This window comes from Globicephala melas, chromosome 9, assembly GCF_963455315.2.
Source record: "Globicephala melas chromosome 9, mGloMel1.2, whole genome shotgun sequence".
Classification (NCBI taxonomy): Eukaryota; Metazoa; Chordata; class Mammalia; order Artiodactyla; family Delphinidae; genus Globicephala; species Globicephala melas.
Window position 1 is genome coordinate 88,991,144 of NC_083322.1, and position 25,856 is coordinate 89,016,999.

General features: G+C 38.6%; 1 protein-coding gene across 1 annotated transcript in view; it reads left to right on the plus strand.

The window, feature by feature from the left end:
- The window catches only part of PRKAR2B (protein kinase cAMP-dependent type II regulatory subunit beta), a 113,174-nt gene that overhangs the window by 12,203 nt on the left and 75,115 nt on the right, over window positions 1-25,856 (plus strand). The window contains exon 2 of the mRNA XM_030834398.2: window positions 18,169-18,204. Coding sequence (XP_030690258.1) covers window positions 18,169-18,204 — 36 coding nt within the window. The remainder of the gene's footprint in view (window positions 1-18,168; window positions 18,205-25,856) is intronic.

Consider the following 25,856-nt stretch of genomic DNA (forward strand, 5'->3'; position numbering starts at 1 on the left):
TTTTGGATATCTTTGCTTTTACACAGAGTTATTCACAGGTCTTTGATTTTTTTTTTTTTAAGGTGTCATTGATTTTTTAAACCCCACATTTGTTTATTTATTTATTTTTGGCTGTGTTGGGTCTTTGTTTCTGTGCGAGGGCTTTCTCTAGTTGTGGCAAGTGGGGGCCACTCTTCATCGTGGTGCGCGGGCCTCTCACTATCACGGCCTCTCTTGTTGCGGAGCACAGGCTCCAGACGCGCAGGCTCAGTAGTTGTGGCGCGCAGGCTTAGCTGCTCCGCGGCATGTGGGATCTTCCCAGACCAGGGCTCAAATCCGTGTCCCCTGCATTAGCAGGCAGATTCTTAACCACTGTGCCACCAAGGGAAGCCCTGTCATTGATTTTTTAACGTTAGTTGTTTTTTTTTTTTAAATTTTATTTTTGGCTGCATTGGGTCTTTTTGTTGCTGTGCATGGGCTTTCTCTAGTTGCAGCACACTGGTTTCTCATTGTGGGCTCTAGGTGTGTGGGCTTCCGTAGTTGTGGCTCATGGGCTGTAGAGCGCAGGCTCAGTAGTTGTGACGCACGGGCGTAGTTGCTCTGTGGCGTGTGGGATCTTCCCGGACCAGGGCTCGACCACATGTCCCCTGCAATGGCAGGCAGACTCTTAACCAGTGTGCCACCAGGGAAGTCCTTGATATCTTATTTTACTGTCATTAACAACAGTTTACCAACTAAGCAATATTATGATCTTTGATTCCTCATAATACCTTAAAATAATTTCCTTATAATTTCTTAAAAAGAATTCAGAAGGTATTTTAGTGTTCAGATTTTAAGAAAAATGCATTTGCAGAAAGGATATTTAGTGAAATATATTTTAGGAGCACATTTAGCATTAAAAGTGTACAAGACTTCAGTTACGCAAGATGAATGAGTTCTGGGATCTAATGTATATAGCGTGGTGACAGTTACCAATACTGTATTGTATACTTGAAATTTGCTGAGAGGATAGATCTTAAGTTAAATCTTAACACACACACACACACACACACACACACACAGAGTGGTGACTGTAGAGGTGACGGTTAAATTATTTAGCTTGATTGGGATGATCTTTTCACAGTGTATACATATATCAAAACATCAAGTTGTACACCTTAAATATATGTAATTTTTATATGTCAAAGATAATAAAGTAAAAAAAAAAAAAAAAAGCAGTGTGAATTAATCTGGTTGGGCTGATAGTATTGAGTATACTGAGAGATTTTTATCTCCGAAACCAAGCAGAGCAGAAATTTTCTCTCTTTCCCTCTCTCCCTCTTCTTCCCTCTCCCTCCCTCCCTCCCTCCCTCTTCTCTTTTTTAAAAATTATGAAATATTTCCAATATACAGAAATGAACAGACACTAAATAAGGAACACTCACATGAGCCATCCCCTGTCTCTAACAGATTTTAACGCTTCAGTCTTTTTACTTTGAAGAAAATATCACATGTACAGTAGGAGTCTCCTTGGATACCCCTCTCTTATCCCGTTCTCTTAACTTCCTTCTCCATAGATAACCAGCACTATGATGAATTTGGTGTTTATACTTCCTATGTATGTTTTTGTATTCTTACTACAAAGGCATTTATTCATAGATTAGAAATAATGATATTTTGCATGTATTCAAAGTTCATATAAATTGTGCCACTTACGAAAGTTTCATTTATGTAAGTTATCATCCTTCAGCTTGTTTTTTTTTTTTTTTTTTTTCTTTTGCGGTACGCGGGCCTCTCACTGTTGTGGCCTCTCCCCGTTGCGGAGCACAGGCTCTGGATGCGCAGGCTCAGCGGCCATGGCCCACGGGCCCAGCCGCTCCGCAGCATGTGGGATCTTCCCGGACCGGGGCACGAACCCGCGTTCCCTGCATCGGGAGGCGGACTCTCAGCCACTGCGCTACCAGGGAAGCCCTAAGCAAATAATTTTTAAGAGTGTAAAGAGGTTTTGAGACCACAAAGTTTGAGGACTGCAGTTCTAGGGTATATACCTAAGCGTAGAAAGGCTGGTTGTAGGGAATGCCCAGCTTTCACTGCACGTCATATTGCCATATTTGCAAAGCTGTTATACGAGTTTATACTCTCAGCAGTAGTATAAGAGTTCTTGGTTCTCCACATTCAAGTGACCATTTGATATTGTCAGATCTTAACCATCTTTGCCAATAAGACAGATGTTAAATTGGAATCTCATTGTAAATTGAATATGCTTTTCCCTGCTTGCTAGTGATCTTGACCATCTTTTTTATCTTCATTGATCATATCTCTAGTTCATCTTCTGTGGAAAAAGTTTTTTTCTTATCATTTTTCCTGTCTGTGTTGTTCTTACTGATTTGTAGGAGTGTCTCCTCTCCTCTCCTCTCCTCTCCTTTCCCCTCTCTCCCTTCCATCCTGTCTCCCTGCCTCCCTCCTTCCCTTCCTTCCTTCCTTCCTTCCTTCCTTCCACATTCTGGTTACTAATCCTTTGTTGGTAACATGCATTGAAAAAAATTTTCTCCCAGTTTTGGGCTTGTCTTTTCATTTTGTTTATGTAGGTTGAACCGAATTTCCTTTGTTTTCTCTTCCAGTGTTATTGAGATGTAATTGACATACAGCACTGTACAAGTTTAAGGTGTACAGCATAATGATCTGACTTAAGTACATCATGAAATGATGACCGCAATAGGTTTAGTGAACATCCATCATCTCATATAGATGTAAAAGAAAAAGAAAAATGTATTTTTTCCTTGTGATGAGAACTCTTAGGATTTACTCTCTTAACAGCTTACATATGTAGCACACAGCAGTGTTGATTATATTAATCACATTTTACATTACATTATTTATCCTATAACTGGAAATTTATACCATTTGACCATCTTCATCCAGTTGCCCATCCCCTCAACCCTTGCCTCTGGTAACCACAAATCTGATCTCTTTTTCTATGAGTTTATTTATTTGTTTGTTGAAGTATAATGGACCTACAACACTATGTTAGTTCCTGGTGCACAACATAGTGATTCAGTATTTGTATACACTGCAGAATGATTACCATGATAAGTCTAGTTACCATCCCTTGCCATACAAAGATATTACATTTTTATTGACTATATTCCCCATGCTGTACATTTCATCCCCATGTTCTGTAACTGGAAGCTTGTACCTCTTAATTTCCCTCACCTATTTCACTCTTTTCATTCATGTTCATACCATTTAACTCAAGAACAGAATTTCCTGATTTTATTGTAGCCTAACATTAATCCCTTCCTTTATACTTATACTTTTTTGTGCCTTAAGGAATCTATCTCTACCTCGAATTAAAAAGATAAGCTCTTCATTTTCTTGTAAAAATGAAAAAGTCTTGAGTTTCACACTTAAGGTTTTAATCCATCTATAATTTATTTTTGTGCCTGGCATGAGATGAGAATCTCATTTCATTTTTTAAAAATATGCATCATTTATTGACTTTTTTCCCCCACTGATTTTTAAACATCAATTTTCCATTTTTATGTGAAGGTACTTACAGTCTATTCTGTTCTGTTGGTTTGTCCATTCTTTCATTACTCTCTCTTTCTCCTAATATGACTTTATATGGTCCTGATATGTGGTAAGTAAGTACATCCACCTTATTTTTCTTCAGAATTGTTTAACTATTCATGGGCTTTTATTGTTCCACAGAACTTTTAGGATGAGCTTCTTCAATGATGTGAAAAACTTTATTAGGTGTTTGTTGGAATTCATAAACAAATTTGGAGACATAAATATTCCATATACATTGCATATCTCCATTTATCTGGTCTTCCTTTCATTTCTTCAGTGTTTTATCATTTTCTCCATAAAGGATTTTCTTGTCTTTTCTTAGTTTAATTTCTAAGTAACATATTGTTTTTGTTGTTATTATAACTGGGAGATTTTTCTGTTATTCTAATTAGTTGTTACTGAGAATATATAAAAAGAACTGTTAAAACTCAATAACAAAAAGCCCATCAATCTGAGCAAAACCCAACTGAGCAAAAGGCCTAAACAGTTTAATGAAGAAAACATAAACGAAGATGGCCACGTGGGAAGACGTGGAGTTAGTGTCTCCCCACAACTAGGGCGCCTGCCAGCCCATGGTGGGGGACTCTGATGCCCAAGGAGTCGGGAAGAACCCCAAAGTGAACCGGTAGGATGTAGGGGGACTGAGGGGAAAGGAAAAGTGGAGGCCAGACAGGATCGGTGCCCCTGCGGCTGGGGAGATGAGGAGAGGCAGGTGGGGGGGACTCTCCAGGAAGAGCGGGAGAGGAGTGGAGGGCATTTGCCTGGCCCACTCGGGCCGGGGAGCCTGCTGAGCTCCGAGGCATATCCCCTGCCCTCCAAGTCCCCTCCAGGCTGCGTGGGTCCTTGGGGGCACAGGAGGGAGGCAGGAGAGAGCAGGAGAGGCAGGTGGGAGGGGCCCTCCCAGACTGGAGGAGCAGGAGAGGCGAGGAGGGCATTTGCCCCACCCACTCGAGCCCAGGAAGCCTGCTGGACTCCCAGGTGAGGTCCGCTGCCCTCTGAGACCAGGGGTGGGGGACACGCCTGGGCCCCTTCTGTTCCTTGAGCCTAAGCCCCGCCCCCCACAGCCCCCAGAGCCTTTTCCAGACCTGTGGGTCCTGAGCATTGGCCCCGCCCACCACCCAAACCTCGCCCTTGCTTAGGCCCCGCCCTCCACAGCCAAGGCCTTCTCCACCCACCTTTTTTAAAATTTTCCCTCCTCCTCTTTTTTACTATTGTAGTACTGATGTACCTTCCAGTTGTTTATTCATCTATATTTTTATTTTTATATTCTTCCTAACATATCTGTTAGTTTCCTAGTCTAATTTTATTTTTTTCTTTGTTGTGTGTTTTTTTGTTTGTTGTTTTTTGTTTGTTGTTTTTGCTGCCCCAGGTGGCTTGCAGGATCTTGGTTCACGAGCCCAGGGTCAGGCCGAAGCTCCTGTGGTGGGAGCTCCGAGTCTGAACCACTGGACTAACAGAGAACCTCAGACCCCAGGGAATATTCATCTGAGTGAGGTCTCATGGAGTTCCTCATCTCAGCACCAAGACCCAGCTCTACCCAATAGCCTACAAACCCTAGTGTTAGAAGCCTCAGGCCAAACAACCAGTAAGACAAGAACACAATCCCACTCATTAAAAAAAAAAAAAAAGACACAGCAAAAAAATATATCACAGATGAAGGAGCAAGGTAAAAACCTACAAGACCAAATAAATGAAGAGGAAATAGGCAATCTGCCTGAAAAAGAATTCAGAGTAATGATAGTAAAGATGATCCATAATTGTGGAAATAGAATGGAGGCATGGATTGAGAAAATACAAAAAATGTTTAACAAAGATCTAGAAGAACAAACAGAGATGAACAACACTAGGAAAAATCAATAACAGAATAACTGAGGCAGAAGAACGATTAAGTGGGCTAGAAGACAAAATGGTGGAAATAACTGCTGAGGAGCAGAGAAAAGAATGAAAAGAATTGAAGACAATCTCAGAGACCTCTGGGACAACACTAAACACACCAACATTAGAATTCTAGGGGTCCCAGAAGAAAAAGAGAAAAAGAAAGGGTCTGAGAAAATATTTGAAGAGATTATAGTCGAAAACTTCCCCAACATGGGAAAGGAAATAGTCAACCAAGTCCAGGAAGCACAGAGAGTCCCATACAGGATAAACCCTAGGAAAAACACACCAAGACACATATTAATCAAACTAACAAAAATTAAATTCAAACAAAACATATTAAAAGCAGCAAGGGAGAAACAAAAAATAACATACAAAGGAATCCCCGTAAGGTTATCAGCTGATTTTTCAGCGGAAACTCTGCAGGCCAGAAGGGAGTGGCAGGATATACTTAAAGTGATGAAAGAGGAAAACCTGCAACCAAGATTACTCTACCCAACAAGGATCTCATTCAGATTCGACGGAGAAGTCAAAAGCTTTTCAGACAAGCAAAAGCTAAGAGAATTCAGCACCACCAAACCAGTTTTACAACAAATGCTAAAGAAACTTATCTAAGCAGGAAACACAAGAGAAGAAAAAGACCCACAAAAACCCCCCCGAAATTAAGAAAATGGTAATAGGAACATACATATCAATAATAACATTGAATGTAAATGGATTAAATGTCCCAACGAAAAGATACAGACTGGCTGAATGGATACAGAAACAAGACCCATATATATGCTGTCTACAAGAGACCCACTTCAGACCTAGGGACACATACAGACTGAAAGTGAAGTGATGGAAAAAGATATTACATGCAAACAGAAATCAAAAGAAAGCTGGAGTAGCAATACTTGTATCAGGTAAAATAGACTTTAAAGACTGTTACAAGAGGTAAGGAGGGACACTACATAATGATCAAAGGATCAATCCAAGAAGAAGGTATAACAATTATAAATGTTTATGCACCCAACATAGGAGCACCTGAATACATAAGGCAAATGCTAACAACCATGAAAGGAGAAATGGACAGTAACACAATAATAGTAGGGGATTTTAACACCCCACTTACACCAATGGACAGATCATCCAAACAGAAAATAAATAGAGAAACACAAGCTTTAAATGACACAATAGACCAGATAGATCTAATTGATATTTATAGAACATTCCAACCAAAAGTGCCAGAATACACTTTCTTCTCAAGTGCACATGGAACATTCTCCAGGATAGATCACATCTTGGGTCACTGATAATCAAGCCTTGGAAAATTTAAGAAAATGAAATCGTATCAAGCATCTTTTCTGACCACAGCGCTATGAGATTGGAAACCAATTACAGGGAAAAAACCGTAAAAAACACAAATACATGGAGGCTAAACAGTGCAAAACACAAATACATGGAGGCTAAATAACCAAGAGATCACTGAAGAAATCAAAGAAGAAATTAAAAAATACATAGAAACAAATGACAATGAAAACACGATGACCCAAAACCTATGGGACGCGGCAAAAGCAGTTCTAAGAGGGAAGTTTATAGCAATTCAGTCTCACCTCAAGAAACAAAAATCTCAAATAAACAATCTAACCCTACACTTAAAACAACTAGAGAAAGAAGAAATGTACAAATTCTTGGGTAGGTACAACTTTCCAAGACTGAACCAGGAAGAATTAGAAAATATAAACAGACGTATCACAAGTAATGAAATTGAAACTGTAATTAAAAATCTTCCAACAAACGAAAGTCCAGGACCAGATGGCTTCACAGGCAAATTCTATCAAACATTTAGAGAAGAGCTAACGCCTATCCTTCTCAAACTCTCCCAAAGAATTGCAGAGGGAGAAACACTCCCAAATTCATTCTATGAAGCCACTATCACCCTGATAACAAAACCAGAAAAAGATATCACAAAAAAAGAAAATTATAGACCAATATCACTGATGAACATAGATGCAAAAATCCTGAACAAAATACTAGCAAACAGAATGCAACAGCACATTAAAAATATCATACACTATGATCAAGTGGGATTTATCCCAGGGATGCAAGAATTCTTCAATATATGCAAATCAATCAATGTGATACACCACATTAAGAAATTAAGGAATAAAAACTATATGATCATCTCAATAGATGCAGCAAAAGCTTTTGACAAAATTCAACATCCATTTATGATAAAAACTCTCCAGAAAATGGGCATAGAGGGCACCTACCTCAACATTATAGAGGCCATATATGACAAACCCACAGCAAGCATCATACTCAATGATGAAACACTGAAAGCATTTCCACTAAGATCAGGAATAAGACAAGGATGTCCACTCTCGCCACTCTTATTCAGCATAGTTTTGGAAGTCCTATCCACAGCAATCAGAGAAGAAAAAGAAAGAAAAGGAATACAGATTGGAAAAGAATAAGTAAAACTGCCACTGTTTGCTGATGACATGATACTATATGTAGAAGATTCTAAAGATGACACCAGAAAACTACTGGAACTAATCAATGAATTTGGTAAGATTGTGGGATACAAAATTAATGCACAGAAATCTCTGGCATTCCTATACACCAACAGCGAAAAATCAGAAAGAGAAATTAAGGAAACACTCCCATTTACCACTGCAACAAAAAGAATAAAATACCTAGGAATAAACCTGCCTAAGGAGGCAAAAGACTTGTGCTCAGAACACTATAAAACACTGATGAAAGAAATCAAAGATGACATAAACAGTTGGAGAAATATACCATGTTCTTGGATTGGAAGAATCAATATTGTGAAAATGACTGTACTACCCAATGCAATCTACAGATTCACTACAATTCCTATCAAACTACCAATGGCATTCTTCACAGAATTAGAACAAAAAATTTTCCAATTCGTATGGAAACACAGAAGACCCCAGATAGCCAAAGCAATCTTGAGAAAGAAAAATGGAGCTGGAGGAATCAGGCTCCCTGCCTTCACACTATACTACAAAGCTACAGTAATCAAGACAGTATGGTACTGGCACAAAAACAGAAATATAGATCAATGGAACAAGATAGAAAGCCCAGAGATAAACCCACACACCTATGGTCAACTAATCTATCACAAAGTAGGCAAGGATATACAATGGAGAAAAGACAGTCTCTTCACTAAGTGGTGCTGGGAAAACTGGACAGCTACATATAAAAGAATGAAATTAGAACACTCCCTAACACCATACACAAGAATAAACTCAAAATGGATTAATGACCTAAATGTAAGACTGGACACTATAAAACTCTTAGAGGAAATCATAGGAAGAATACTGTTTGACATAAATCACAGCAAGATCTTTTTTGATCCACCTCCTATAGTAATGGCAATAAAAACCAAAAATAAATAAATGGGACCTAATGAAACTTAAAAGCTTTTGCACAGCAAAGGAAACTATAAACAAGACGAAAAGACAACCCTCAGAATGGCAGAAAGTATTTGCAAATGAAACAACAGGCAAAGGATTAATCTCCAAAATACACAAACAGGTCATGGAGCTCAATATCAAAAAAGCAAACACTCCAGTTAAAAAATGGGCAGAAGACCTACATAGGCATTTCACTAAGGAAGACATACAGATGGCCAAGAGACACATGAAAAGCTGCTCAACATCACTAATTATTAGAGAAATGCGAATCAAAACTACAGTGAGGTATCACCTCACACTTGTCAGAATGGCCATTATCAAAAAATCTAGAAACAATAAATTCTGGAAAGGGTGTGGTGAATAGGGAATCCTCCTGCACTGTTGGTGGGAATGTAAATTGATACAGCCACTATGGAGAACAGTATGGAGGTTCCTTAAAAAACTAAAAATAGAATGACCATATGACCCAGCAATCCCACTACTGGGCATATACCCTGAGTAAACCATAATTCAAAAAGAGGCATGTACCACAATGTTCATTGCAGCTCTATTTACGATAACCAGGACATGGAACCAACCTAAATGTCCATCGACAGATGAATGGACAGAGAAGATGTGGCACATATACACAATGGAATATTACTCAGCCATAAAAAGAAACGAAATTGAGTTATTTGTAGTGAGGTGAATGGACCTAGAGTCTGTCATACAGAGTGAAGTAAATCAGAAAGAGAAAAACAAATACCGTATGCTAACGCATATATATGGAATCTTAAAAAAAAACAAAAAAATGGTACTGATGAACCTAGTTGCAGGGCAGGAATAAAGAAGTAGACATAGAAAATGGACTTGAGGACATGGGCTGGGAGGGCGAAGCTGGGGTGAAGTGAGAGTAGCATCGACATATATACGCTACTGAATGTAAAATAGTAGTGGGCTGGGGTAGGGAGGATGGGAGGGAGGCTCAAAAGGGAGGGGATATGGGAACATGTGTATGCATATGGCTGATCTGCTTTGTTGAGCAACAGAAACCAACACAGTATTGTGAAGCAATTATACTCCAACAAAGATCTATTAAAAAAAACCGAAAAGGGCTTCCCTGTTGGGGCAGTGGTTGAGAGTCTGCCTGCAGGGGACACGGGTTCGTGCCCCAGTCCGGGAAGATCCCGCATGCCGCAGAGCAACTGGGCCCGTGAGCCATGGCCGCTGAACCTGCGCGTCCAGAGCCTGTGCTCCGCAACAGGAGAGGCCACAACAGTGAGAGACCCGCGTACCACAAAAAAACAAAAACAAAAAAACCCAAAAAACAAATGTCATTTGGAGTACTAAAGACTTGGGAAGTCCTTTAATTAATAAACCTGTTTTATTAAAAAAAAAAAGACTTAATGGCCAATAAGCCCATGGGAGGGTGCTCAGTATTTTTAGTTATTAAGGAAATTAACATTAAAACCACAGTGAGTTGCCACTAAACACAAGAATGGCTAAAATGACATACCTTATGTTAGCAAAGAGATAGAGCAGCTGGAAGTCTTGTTTATTTCCTATGAGAGTATGAAATGGTACAAAGCGTTAGGAAATCCGCAGGTTTTTATAAGGTTAAACATTCACTCACCTATGAACCAGCATTCCCACTATAGGCATCTGCTTAAGAAAAGCAAATGTATATGTTCACAAAACGATTTGTATAAAAATATTTATAGAAGTTTTATTCACAGTAGCCCAAACTGGAAAAAAAAAAATCAACAGGAGAATGAATAAACAAATTGTAGTGCATTCACACAATGAAATACTACTCAGCAATAAAAAAGAACTATTGATCCTCTCAACAGTGAGAATAAATCTCACATTTATATGAAATTCACAGAACGGCAGAGCTAAGCTATGGTGGTAGAAATCCTAACAGTAGTTTCCTAAGGGATAGTGGGAATTGACGGTAAGGGGGCTTGTGGAACCTTTCCAGGGTGTTGGAAATGTTTTATATCTTGATTGGAGTGTTGGTTATATAGGTGTATGCATGTGTCAGAACTCGGCGAGTTGTGCATTTCATTGTATGTCAGTTTCACCTTGATTAAAAGTAAAACCGTTGGAAACATGGATGCTTTTGAAATTCTCTTTTCCACATTTTAATTGAGAAGTGTCATTGCTTTCTGCACTGATTATCTTGTGAAATTTTTCATTATTTTTGCTGGAAACTAGCATCTGGGTTACATTTTTGTAGTTTTGGGGCATAAGTGGGACTTATTTTTGCAGCTTGTACAAAAAGCCAAATGCCAGTCAGTCAAGGTCTACTGTTTTTAAGTCTATTTTACGTTTCAGCTGGTAATGTATTTTAATTTATGGGTTTCATAAATACAATATGTATATAAATTATCACTTACACTTGTCCAAATAATCTTTAAGTATCAGGGAATACCCTTATTGTACTAATTTTTCATTCACACTTTTCATTCAGTATTTGTTGAACCAAATACATATTATATCAAGCAGTGTTCTAGGCACTGGGGATACAGTAGTAAAACAGCCAAGGAAGGATACTGCCCTCTCAGTAGTGTACAAAAAAACACAGTAAACATAATGTACTAGATGTCTTCTGATAATGCTTGGAAGAAAAGAAGCAGGATGATGTGATTGAGAGGACCTGGAGAATGTTTAGAGAAAGGCTTCTTTAGGAGGAGACATTTGAGCTGAGCCTAGAATAGCAGGAACATCTTAATTCTGTGAAGACAAGGGGGAGGATTTGAATATGGTATTTTCTAAAACTGTACTTTTATGATTAGGCCAACCTTAATCACATTGCCCTGATTGTTTTCTCAGTCTTCATTTCAGAGCCCTTTATTTTCCTTAATTACCGTTTTCTGGGTCTGTTTTACTGTGACTTCAGGGATGTGTGACAGTTCAAACTCTCCGAGCTTTTGGTTTTCCTAGTATTGTTAGTGGTCTAGTCTGGAGTATTCACTCTTAAAACAAAACATTAGTTTCCATAAATCTGCTTCGCACATACATACTTGCACATACTTGATCCTATAAGTTTAGAAGAGACAGTTTTAGCATATGTGGAAGCAGAGATTGAATTGATGTAATTTTTTTTTAATTAATTAATTTATTTTTGGCTGTGTTGTGTCTTCGTTGCTGCACGCAGGCCCTCTCTAGTTGCAGCGAGTGGGGCTATTCTTTATTGCGGTGCATGGACTTCTCATTGCTGTGGCTTCTCTTGTTGCGGAGCACAGGCTCTAGGCATGCGGGCTCAGTAGTTGTGGAACGCAGGCTCTAGAGCGCAGGCTCAGTAGTTGTGGCGCACAGGCTTTAGTTGCTCCGCGGCATGTGGGATCTTCCCGGACCAGGGCTAGAACCCGTGTCCCCTGCATTGGCAGGTGGATTCTTAACCACTGTGCCACCAGGGAAGTCCCTGAATTGATGTAGTTTTGACAATGACCTTTCCCATCTCCTGCTTTTCTTCTGAGCCCACATTTTAAAATCCTAAAAGTATTTGGGAGCCTTTTTCCTCGACATTGGTATTGCATCAGCTCTGTGTGTGGTTTTATATGCTTAGCTACCTTAGGACTCTGCTAGCTAAAGCTATATTTTTCTTCCTGTTCCTAAGAGGGTAGAATCCTCATGAATTAAAAAGTAAAGATGGCTTCCCTGGTGGTGCAGTGGTTGAGAGTCCGCCTGCCGATGCAGGGGACACAGGTTTGTGCCCCGGTCCGGGAAGATCCCACATGCCGCGGAGTGGCTGGGCCCGTGAGCCATGGCTGCTGAGCCTGCACGTCCGGAGCCTGTGCTCCGCAACGGGAGAGACCACAACAGTGAGAGGCCCGCATACCGCAAAAAAAAAAAAAAAAAAAAAAAAAAGGGACTTCTTAAGCCCGTGCGCCACAACTACTGAACCTGCGAGCCACAGCTACTGAGCCCACGTGCCACAACTACTGAAGCCCACGTGCCCTAGAGCCCGTGCTCCCCGACAAGAGAAGCCACCACAATGAGAGGCCCGTGCACCACAACGAAGAGTGGCACCAGCTCACCGTGACTAGAGAAAGTCCGCGCGCAGCAACGAAGACCCAACACAGCCAAAAAAAAAAATTAATAAATTAAAAAAAAAAAACAGTAGAGAATCAAGTTCCTTTGTAAGCAAAAGTAACTAGGAGTGTATTTTCCCCCTATGGTAATAGTTATATTTTATGACCTCAGTATTTTAGAATATCAGTTATATTTTGAGGAGTTTGCTTTGTGAATAGAAAGAACAAAACCGTGCATCTTTTTAGTGGTCTTTAAAGCTGGCATTTTTTAAAAGCTGAATGTCTGTTTCATTTCATTCAGCCCTACCTGCAGCCATGCTCTGTGTGTAGGGTAGGTTGATGCCTGATCTCATGCTGTATAATCAAAAAGGAAGAAGAAAATTGGTCCCCCAAATGCCAGCCTCTCAAACAGTTCCCATCATGTCCAGTCAGAAGTACTGTGAGCAGACATGGCTTTAACAAAGACACAGAAAATATAGTCCTTTTCAATGTCAAAAATTAAACCTGTATAAAAAAGTTTGAAAATTATGCCTGTTACATTAATTAGCAAAATATTTCAGGTTTTGTTGTTTATTTGCTTTCGTTGCTGTTGATATTTTAAAAAGTTAATTCTTCCTTGGTTCAAGGGTGAGCCTTATTTCAGTTTTAATTTTTGAAGCCCAGGCATAAGAGAAATTAATTTACTCTGAGCTAAGTATTTATTCTATCAAATATAATTAGTTAACACGGTTTCAATTGACATAATTTCTAGAATCTTTTATTTAGACAGCAGATTCGGAAAGTGTTTATTGCTAGAAAAGGCGACTCATAGGAGGCTAGGTGTGCTAATTATTGTGCTGACTCCAAGATTGTTGTGTACATCTCACTTCAGGGCATATGAACACTCTTCTGCAAAAGTCCATTTAACCAGTGTGGCTCCAATATAGATAGGGTGGCTGTGTGTGTGTGTGTGTGTGTGTGTGTGTGTGTTTAATGACCATAAATCACAACTCAGCGCTCTTATTTCTTTAATCTGGAACTTCTCTCCCAGCATTATGCTCAGAGGTGCAAACTGTCTGCATGACTATCAACCTGGCTTTCCTTTCTGAAGGCCAAACTCGTTGGTTCATGCTTTCAGTTGACTGCTTTTGTTTTTATAGAATTTCTTAAGTTTTCTAGTTTTCTACGGAACTTCTCTTTTTACCTAAATTTTTCTGTTAGGGCAGCTGCGTGTGTGGCATAAGCCCTTGCAGTCATAGTATGTGAAAATACCCCCAACTTGGTCAAGCTCTTCAGAGGCAGGGACTCTTGTCACATTCCCAGTGCCCGGCATCCACATCTAATAAACAGTGGAATAAGTGGGACAAGGAGACTTGCTCAGTTTACTTCACAGAGTTGATTGATTCACGCCACAGCTGTTTACTCAGTGCCTCTTATCTACCAGGCACTGCTTATCTTGGGCTTCAGGCATAAAGAGGTGAGAAGATAAGCAGGTCCTGCTGGCTCCGCGAAACTCCAGTCACAGGTGTGGGAGGCTGTTTTCAGTGCTAGGAACAGAGAGGCTCATTCAGCCACCTCAAGTAGTAGAGAGTTTTTCCTGTAAGGATACTCCAGGATTAAAGAAGACTTGAATCAGTTATACTTCTGGGGGCTGAGGAATTAAGATCCGTCTAATTTGGGAACTGATGGGATCTATGGATAGACAAGTGCAAAGACATTCATAGGAACACAGGACTCTCCGTATTGCGCTGGAATGGCGCTTGGGAGAAAGTCAAACCTACATAAACATTTCTGTATTTTTCCTTAGGATTCATTAAGATCTTAGGTTATATCTCCTTAAAATGTTAGGGGCGTTTAGTATATTCTTAAATCATATGTTTCTCCAGGCAGATAATACGTTTGCTATATTTTTCCTTCTATATTCTCCTAATGTGTGTGTGTGTGTGTGTAAATACACTTACAGAATATCTATAGAATAGGAAAATATAAAGGTGGAAACCAAGAGTCTGAGGAAACCTAATTTGACTTAGCACATTTTAAAGCATCATCTATTAACTTTTTTGTGAATTTGTGCTGCTGTTTACTTTGTATATGCAAAAAATGTAATGTTAAGATTGGTAATATTAGCTCATAGTAAACATCAGTCTCATATTTGAATAGGAATTTATAGTTTACGGGCACTTTCAAAGATGTTTATTTATTTTTTCATAAAACCCCCCTTGAATTACGGAGGGCAGATCTTACCTTGCATGTTTTTTAAATTGAGGATTTAGGTCAAAGTTATACGATTCATCCAAGCTTTCCGGGAAGGCGATGGGGCCAGCAGTGGAGCCCACGTCTCCTGACCCCAGTCGGCGCCCGGTGGTGCGTCCTTCCTCACCTTCCTCCTGCTCCCCTTCCCTGTACTTGGGTTCCTGGGAGAGAAAACACCAGGCACCCCAAGCCCAGCTGCACATCGCTTTACTTACAGCAGAGTCTCCACCCTGAATCTCAATCTTCTTCCCCATTTTGGTAACTAAACTAAAAAGGCTAGAAAAATTGTGAAGGTTACTGTTAGCTTGCCAAGAGTTGGTACAGGAAACACTTGTGTTTCATCCCTGCAAGTGGATATGAAGGGATATGTTTTGAGGGATTGGAGTTTTGGTAATTTTGTCAAAACCCAGTGTTTACCTTAACTACTGGGTACCACATGCCTGGTGCCCCCATCTTCTTAACTGCCCAGTCCTGTGCCCCATTTACTATTGGGAAATGGAAGTCACAGTCATAGAACTTCTCTACGCACAATTTAAACATTGATATAATTTCTAGCAAAAATATAAAGGAGAAATGAGGCAATTAATTTATAGTAAGTAAAATGTGTTTCAGCAGAAGACATAATGCACTTAGATTCTCCCACTTACATGTAGAATCACTAAGAATATGAAAGCTGCAAATGTAGTCTGATCAGGTGTATTGTACTGGTTATTCAGATACCACAAGTGATACATCAGTGACATGATTTTTTGAAATGATGAGCATCTATTAGTAAAATTCCAAACAAAACAAAAATACCCCGCAAAACCCCCAAATTCCCCCCAACATTGATTTATGTTGTATTTGTGTTGTAGAAAATCTGATGTATATTAAAACTGCATATAATAATCGTATTTATGTATAAACAGTGTTAGAATTTAGGCTCAGGTGGTTATAAATTGACTCGTTTGCCAACATGAATGTCCAGTGGGATATGTGAAAGTAGTGCAGGACAAGAGTTTTGGGATTCATGACAGTTCTCTGTGGTACAGGATTGTCCTGTACGTGGTCTGTCAAATGCCAGGGATCTCTTCTGAATTATTGTGACAGTTGAAAAAATTGCTCCCACAACTTTAGAATACACCTCCTGGATGGTGATGCCACTTCGTTGAAAATCTCTGCCTTAAACACTTCAGAAAGACACAGGGAATTCGCCGGCAGTCCAGTGGTTAGGACTCCATGCTTTCACAGCTGAGGGCTGGGTTCAATCCCTGGTCAGGGAACTAAGATCCAACAAACTGTGCAGTGTGGCCAAAAAAAAAAAAAAAAAAGGCACAGAAACCTAAGGGACCGCAAGGGAACAAAGATGTCCCAACATTTCAAACCAGAAGCTCACAGTGCTGTGATTTCATTGTCTAGAGAGACTAGAGGGGGAGGAGAGTGTCTGCTCTGTTTTTTGCCCCAAGGCTGAGATATGCTTTTTACCTTCATCTTGCCCTGGGCAGCCAGCACTATCTATTCTGCATTCCTGTGGTTGAAGTTTCCCCTGTCCTTGTAGCTTGCTGGGGAGGCTTTTTTTAGACTAGGTTCTGAAGGAGTTGTGCAAAAGGGGGTTGAAGGTGTCCAAGAAAACTGATGGAAGTTTTTTTGTGCGTGCGATATATAAAATATAACTACACTTTACCTGATGAAAGGTTTTTATATAAGTAATTTGTGACTTTGCAGCTATATGGCTGAATTATTTTGGTATATAAGTAGTGGGAATTTTCTCTTGCTCTGTTTAGAGTATATAATTTTGCTATACATTATGGTTTGTGAATGATTTCACACAGTTAATCCTTAATAACAATGGAGATCAATATGGAAGGGAATAATTATCTATTACGTGGTGATTTCAGGTGTCAGTATTTTTGCTTTCTGTTCTTGGTGGGGCAGCATTTTGGTGCTAGAAGTGCCTGCATTGGAATTCTCAAGCTCTGCCACAGGGTGACTATGTGATCTAAAGCAAACTAATCCATATCTCTGAGCCTTACTGTAAAATGTTGTCATCAGTAATGTTGCAAGGATTAGTGTGAAACATCTGACAGTTTTCTTCTAGTACTTATTCCGAAGCATCTATATTTTTTGTGCTCTGTAACCATAATGCTGACAAAAATTTTAAGTCTTCTTTTTTTACTTGACCTATTTCCATAGTGTAAACAGTCTTTATAATTACTGTTTTAAAAGTATTGAAGTATTAAAAAGTATCATAGTAGACCCATGACATCCTGCTACTAAAATATACAGTGTAATACATGATGTCCTTTCTGTATATAATATGAATTGTAAACTTACCTGCTTCTCTCAAGAAATAAAGTTTTTAAAAACCTAATGTCTTGAGATAACTGTAAGGTATCTATAAGCAAAACCAAGAAGAAACAACAGAGCTAAGTTGAATGCAGGGCGTGGGCCAAGGGTGGGCTTACCAGCTGAGCAATGCACTCCCATACACCAGCCTGAAATTGCAGCCTTCCACAGATAGACCTTTGGGTCGCACAAAAATTGTCAAAACCACAAATATACCATCCTTTACCTAATAATGATATCAGTATATGTGAGCATTTTTAGTTTTGTTTCCAAATATTTTCACTGTAAAAATGATGCTGTTGAATAGATGTGTGTGCGTGCGCACGGACGTGTGTGTATCTTTTTCCTTCTCTAGTAATAGTTCTTTAGGATAAATCTCTTAAAAGTAGAGTTACTCTCTTAAAGGAGACACACCTTTTACGACACTAGATGTAATTGCCAAATTGTTTACAAAAATATTATATAGATTGGCACTGTCCCAGTTAAGTAGTTTCAGCCACACATAACTAGGGATTTTCATTTAAAGTGTGTTGGGGGGACCAATTTAACAGGTGAAATATTGATTTTAATTTATATTTCTTTGGCTACTAGTGAATTAAAACATTTAATTTTCATATATTAATGGTTTTTCTTCTTGCATTATTTATTCATTCATATCTTTCTCCTATTTAATTTATGGGATCACTTAACAATTTAGGTCGTTTTCAGGGTTTTGGATAAATTAAAATTTTATCTAATCATATTATTCCGCTTTTCTCTTTCAGCTCCAGTAATAAACCGATTTACGAGGCGTGCCTCAGGTAAGTCTGATGATGGATTTTGCTCACTAATGGTGACATTTTTAAAATGGATTGGATAAGAAGGTATGAAAAGAATAATTGCTATAGAGTAATAACTTACTTGTCAGTCATTTTCCCAGAAAACACAACCATCTGATAAAATCAAGAACTAGGAAATAATTGGAAATACACACTGAGTGGCTAAACTTAAAACCACACTGTGCACTGAGGCTAATGCATGGAGACTCTTGCCCCAATTTGTTTATTTCTGATCTTGATAAATTATTATCTACATGGTTATCTGGTTTACCAGTCACAGTTTAGAAGAAGTAATTTGGAAGCTGGGTAAAGGACACTCTAGAAACAGGGAGGGATGGAGAGTTTTTAATAAAGGACAGGAAAACTCATAACACTCCGATATAAGACCTTGTCATCATGGGGTCCCATTCAGAATAGGAGCAAATTGCTTTATATTTGTTCCTGCCCCAGGGGCTATTGCTGTCCTAGAGATACCACAGTAACCTTCTGCATATTCACAGTGAGGGCGACCTTAACCATTGACAGGTGCTTAAATTTGGTTCACTATACTGGGCACCACCTGCATTACATTGGTGGGAAGTAAAGCATTTCTATCCTAAATGAGTTTGGGAGCTGAAATGGATAAATTATTGTTTGGAAAATTCACTTTTGTGAAATACCTTCTTCTCTAAAGATAGAGGACAAGTGAAGTACTACCATGTTTGGTTTGAGAAAGTGACTTTCTTTTATATATAACTGGAGTTTTTTGGTTGAAAAACACAAGAAATAATTTCAAACAGATCATCTTTGACATTTATATAATACAAATGAGTCATTTGTTTCATAAAATTACCTAATTTCCATCTGTGCTATATTATTAAATGTGTTTTAAGATTGAGTTTTATTTTTAATTTGTCAGCAGTTACTGGCATAATTTACTCTTATTATGTGGTGACCAGGTCTATAAGGAAAAAGACAGGGATTAGGATAATACGCTGTATTGTGATGGTACCTACTTTATCCTCCTGAGCTTTTTGTAATGTTGAGGCATATCTATTTTTAATGTTGAAAACAAAGTGTAGATTACAATGCCTTTCATGGAATGAGAGATTATGTCAGTAAGGCATCAATCAGACTTTATCCCAGAGTAGAGCTATCAAGAGTGATCATATTCTGGTGTAATATGTAGTCTTTCATGAGCAGTGGTGGAAACAGAGAGGAACAATAAGACAGAATCAGTAGTGAGATATCTTGTCTCTGTGATGTAAGATTCTTTCTGTAGGAACATAGTTAAGACTCTTAGAATAAATTGTCTCTCTTTCTGCCTCAAACTGACATGAGACATTTATTTCTGGGCAAATTCCATTAATATTTGTTGTTCAGTATACTTAGCATCAGTTGAAGGATCAGGGGCTCTAGTATATAGGTTCGTTTTGAAACACCCTATTTCACTCCCCACCACCACTGTTGAATCTGTGTCCAGTGTATCTCAGCAAGATTGGCTGGAAATGTAGACAAGCTAGAATGCCGGCAAAGAAATACACGTTCAAGTCAAATGTTGCATTTATTCCAAGTGACAGGCAATAGGAAATGCCATTGAAAACAACAGGGAGCAGTTCGATTTAAAGAAAAATGAAATGATACCACGTTCAGGAGTCATGTTGTAAAAGCCTTAAAAAGTGTAAATATTGTTACCCTAATAATATAACATGCTGGAAAGCACTATGAGAATGAATTTTGACATTAATTATTGGAAGGAAAAGAGAATTGACTTATGGAATACTCCTGATGGGTCAGTCACTGTGGTAAGCATTTTATACACATTTTCAGTCTTTCAGGCAAGGGAAATAAAATTATATTTACTGCCTTGGGTAAGAAGAACAATGGTCTTTGTCTAAAACTTTTTTAACAAAGAAAGCAGAAACTGTCTTAAGACATCTTGGGGAGGAAATTTACAGTTCTCTTTGTTAATTTAATCTAGTGGTGAAAAGTAATTCAATGCAGTAGTAGACTTCAATTTCTTTGGAAGTAGCATTTCCTGAACATAAAAAAAATAGACATCTACTTAAAATAGGGAAATTCGTATCTGATAATTAAAAATATTTCTTAGGATATCTTTTTTTGATAAAGTTTTAATTCAGAAATACTTTTTCTTTTCAGAAATAAATTGTAACTTTAAATTTGTAATGTGATACCTGTAATTTAAGGGAAAAAAATAAGTCAACCAGATATGTAGGATACAAGAGTTTACTTCTTGATACAAGAGTTTATTTCTTACTCGTCTATTTTTTTAAAAATTTATTTTATTTATTTATTTTTGGCTGCGTTGGGTCTTCGCTGTTGCGCGTGAGCTTTCTCTAGTTGCTGCAAGCGGGGGCGACTCTTCGCTGTGGTGCAGGCTTCTCATTGCTGTGGCTTCTCTTGTTGTGGAGCACGGGCTCTCGGTGCCCGGCATTCAGTAGTTGTGGCGCGCAGGCTCAGCAGTTGCGCAGGGCTTAGTTGCTTCGTGGCATGTGGGATCTTCCCGGACCAGGGATGGAACCTGTGTCCCCTGCATTGACAGGTGGATTCTTAACCGCTGTGCCACCAGGGAAGCCCCTTACTTGTCTATTTTTTAATAATAATTACAACAATAAGTACTGTATGTATACATTATAACAATAAATATACTATGTGTAGTGCTAGGTATTCAATCACTTTTGATTGAATGAAAATTTAAAAATAGTGTGTTATGATATATTCCTGATTTGACTGAGTTTCCTACATCTTTGAGGTTTTGGCTTTTGATATTCATACCGTACCTATCAAAAGTAAATATTTCAACCTGAATACTTCAAACAAAACATTTCTCCCTTTTATACATTTTTCTTTTGTTATGGTTCATGAGGATGAGGGCAATGTTTATATTAAGGATGTGTTTAACAAATACATAATTTCAGATCATTTTTATAAATAACACTGTTTCTGCTGAACTCTCCTCATGTGTTTTCAGTGCCTGCCCACAAACCTGTTTGTTTTTATTTCTATAAGTAAAAGGAATCAGTTTCACTCAGTATTTTCAAACAAAATTCATTCCTAGAATTTTAAGAGTTTGTAGTGGTTTCAGGGTTTCATAAGTTAGTTTTCCACTTGGTTCAGGAATGAAAGGCGTGTAGTGGAGTGTGATTAATGGATAAAAACAGGTGGGCATTTGGAACAGTAGGGTCTTGCCTTATACGGTAGAGAGGATAAGTTCTACAAAACTTATGATGATGAAACTGTCAGATTTTTTTTTTTAACATCTTTATTGGAGTATAATTGCTTTACAATGTTGTGTTAGTTTCTGCTTTATAACAAAGTCAATCAGCTATACGTATACATATATCCCCATATCTCTTCCCTCTTGGGTCTCCCTCCCTCCCGCCCTCCCTATCCCTCCCCTCTAGGTGGTCACAAAGCACTGAGCTGATCTCCCTGTGCTATGCAGCTGCTTCCCACTAGCTATCTATTTTACATTTGGTAGTGTATATATATACATGCCACTCTCTCACTTTGTCCCAGCTTACCCTTCCCCCTCCCCATGTCCTCAAGTTCATTCTCTAGTAGATCTGCATCTTTATTCCCATCCTGCCCCTAGGTTCTTCATGACCTTTTTTTTTTTAGATTCCATATATATATGTGTTAGCATACGGTATTTGTTTTTCTCTTTCTGACTTACTTCACTCTGTATGACAGACTCTAGGTCCATTCACCTCACTACACATAACTCAGTTTCGTTTCTTTTTATGGCTGAGTAATATTCCATTGTATATATGTGCCACATCTTCTTTATCCATTCATCTGTCGATGGACACTTAGGTTGCTTCTGTGTCCTGGCTATTGTAAATAGAGCTACAATGAACATTGTGGTACATGACACTTTTTGAATTATGGTTTTCTCAGGGTATATACCCAGTAGTGGAATTGCTGGGTCGTATGGTAGTTCTATTTTTTGTTTTTTAAGGAACCTCCATACTGTTTTCCATAGTGGCTGTATCAATTTACATTCCCGCCAACAGTGCAAGAGGGTTCCCTTTTCTCCACACCTTCTCCAGCATTTATTGTTTGTAGATTTTTTGATGATGGCCATTCTGACGGGCGTGAGGTGATATCTCATTGTAGTTTTGATTTGCATTTCTCTAGTGATTAATGATGTTGAGCATTCTTTCATGTGTTTGTTGAAAGTCTGTATATATTCTCTGGAGAAATGTCTATTTAAGTCTTCTGCCCATTTTTGGATTGGATTGTTTGTTTTTTTGATATTGAGCTGCATGAGCTGCTTGTAAATTTTGGAGGTTAATGCTTTGTCAGTTGCTTCGTTTTGTCAGATGTTTTTTGAAATCCAGGTAAATGTATCTCTGGTATCTTCCTGACAGTAGCCCATAACCTTTGTTTGCTTGTTTGCTTATATTTTTATTGAGATATAATTGACATGTAACATTGTGTGTGTTTAAGGTATACAGCATGTTGATTTGATACATTTATATATTGCAGTATGATCATCCGTAACTTTACAGTACCCCATAATCCTATTGTTAAACAAAAGAAAAAGAAATACTGCTTTTGTTCTTTTTTAATCCATTTACACTCTGAGTAATCACTTCTTATCTTATGTCTTTTTAAATACACAGAAGTCATATACATAATCTATTTTAGAGTTTTGATAGAATTAGCACTGACAGTTTTGCATTTAATTTCTCTTAGAGCTTATTATGGACTTTCTGTTTTGGAAGATTATTCTTTTTGGTGGAAAGATGGGAAACATACCATTTATTGTTGTAATTATTATTAAAAATTATTGGTCGTAGTAGAGGTAGTAGCTGAATAAATCTTTGAAGAGTAAAACTTCAACCAAACCACAATTCTGTTGCTTTGTTGTTCATCTAGTATATTATATGGGAAAGACCCTAGGATGTAGAGTTATACAGACCTGAGTTCAAACCACCCATTTACTGTGTAAATTTGCTTGGAAGTTATTTACCTCATTGAGTGTTACTTCCTTATTTTCATTTTCTTTCATTTTGGTATCACAGCAGCTGTATTCACTTTTGTTATGATGGTTAAGTTAGATGGTTTTTATAAAGCAGAGTGTCTAGGCTCTCAAAAACGTTAGTGGTCAGCTCTCTTGAACATAGTTTAAGACAAAACAAAACAATAAAATGCTCATCTCTGTGTCTTAGTCTGTCATAAAAAGGCCTTAAAGAGTCACAACACTATTTGATGTTCATCCTTTAATATGGGCCTCTCTTTTTATTGTTTGTACATTAAAGTTTTTTTAAAAAAAGAGTATAATGATTTTCCTCTGTGGTTTTGGCTCTGAATTGAAAAACAAATTGAAATGACCCATTAATCTTGAGCCAGTGCCTTCTCAGGAGGTCAGACCTCTCTCTGAATTTTTTTTAATCTCAGGATTTTATTTTGAAAAAATCAAGCTTATAGGAAAGTTTGAGGAATAGTTCAATGAACACCTTTATCTAGATTTCCCAGCTGTTATTATTTTGCCACATTTGTATGCTCTTTTCTTTCCTTCCTTGCACATGCACTGACACACACTTTTAGTTTTTTAACTGAACCTTTTAGGAATCCTAAATACCTCACGCATGTCTCCTAAGAACAAGGACATTTTCTGAATAATATAATGTGCAGGGAATTTAACTTTGATACAATGCTGTTATCTAATCTATAGTCTAGACTCCAGTTCCTCAGTTGTCTTGCTGTGTCCTCTCTCCCTCTCTCTCTCTCTCTTTTCGTTCAAGCTCATCCAAGGATTTTATATTGCATTTAATTGTCATGACTCCGCTGTCATTGTCTTTCACAAAATGGCTCCCTGAAATTTTGAAATCTGCTTTTTTAGAGCTCTGACGGTTATCCCCAACAGTGGGGCAGTTCCCGGTTATCACCTGTTAGGAGTTCTTACACTGTATGGGCATGTCCACTGTCTGGTCATGATGCCCCATTGATTGCCATGTATTGCTTTCACGGACTGCTGTTGAGCACTACTTGCTCTAATATGTCCTTATTTCTTATAATAGAAGTGAAAATGGAGCTCCAAATTATGGATTGGCTAATTTTCTTTTCACATGTAGATAATTAGCCACTCTTCTATTTTTAGCCAAAACATGAGCATTGAATTTTATGGTATATTTTTAACAGATCTAAAATCTTCTAATTTTCCCTAAACTAGCATTTGGAATAATTCAGAGGTGAAATTAACTTTTGAATCTCACACACCCACTGTGTAAAATGGCACATTAAAAACTCAGTAAAATCACCCCAGACAGAAAATGATTAAGTCCCCAAGAAAAGTAGTGAAATAGCAGAAGTTCAGATCTTGTCTTGAATCTGATTCAGGGAACATATGCTTCCTTGATTCAGGGAACATATGCTTCCTTCTGTTTTGTTTTGGAAAGATTTTGTAGCCTTGGTATTAGTTTTTATTTTAAAGTTATTTGACAAGAGCTTTTAACCCCCAAATTATTTTTTCCCAGAGGTCATTCTCATACTTTCAAACCAATTTGCTAGTATGAATATATTTACATTTATATTTTGTTATTAGAAGCTCATTTCAAGCTTGGTAATCACCAACACTAGATAATGCATTCCAGGAGAATACTGCTTTAATTCATTTACTAATCCATTCAGCAGATGTTTACTGATTCTTTACTTTGTGCCAGATACAGTGCTAGGGATGCAAGAAGAGTAAGATAGGGCCCTTAGGAAGTTCACAGTCTAGCAGGGAAGCTGGCTGTGACTCAGAGTGTGCTAAATACCACAGTATCCACAAAGTGAAAAGCAGAAAATGTATAGTTCTTTCCCCGGCATGGGGCTCACAGAAAGGGTGCCATTTGAGATGGTCTTTAAGGCTTATGACATGGGTTTCAGCAGGAAGATAAGAGTATTTGTGTTTTATCACTAGTAGGGGCTGTTTTTATTATAAGTCCTTTTTCATAGTATGCTGCTCTACCCTTGACCTCTGCCATCAGTCACCTGTGGCGTGGGTAAGCAGATGCCCAAGGCCATGGACAGCAGCGGCTGAAGGCCAGGAGTTATTTTTGCGTTTAACTTAACCATTGCTTCAAAATGTTAGCATCTCTCTTATCAGGGGAGGCAGTTTAGACTCTGGATTGAGACCTGGGTTGGAGTATTTGCTCTGCTACTCACATATCCACTTACTAAAAGTGTGTGTGTGTGTGTGTGTGTGTGCGCGCGCGCGCGTGTTGGTCTTAGTTGCCTTTGTTCTCCAGGTAGAACATGGAGATAATACCTATCTCACAGAATGATTGTACTGATTAAACAGAAGATAATCCATGAAAAACACTTCACACTATATTCTCCCCAGTTTAGTTTCACACTCTCAGCCTGTTGTCCACATGGGTCTCCTAGACGGGCAGGGGGCTTCAGGAGCCTGGACTGGATTTGAGGGGGGTCAGAAGTAGCTCGTGGACTGCAAAGCTTGACACAGAGAATTCTTTAGAAAGGTGACACCCTGGGTGGGGCTGAGATCAAGAGTCAGACAGTTCCACTGAGACAGCTGGGTGAAACCAGAGGTGCCCGCGCTGGGCAGGGAGCTGCAGCTGGAGAGGGCCTCTGAGAGGCCAGAGCACAGGTCCCGGGACTCTTTGTGGGGGGAGGGGTTC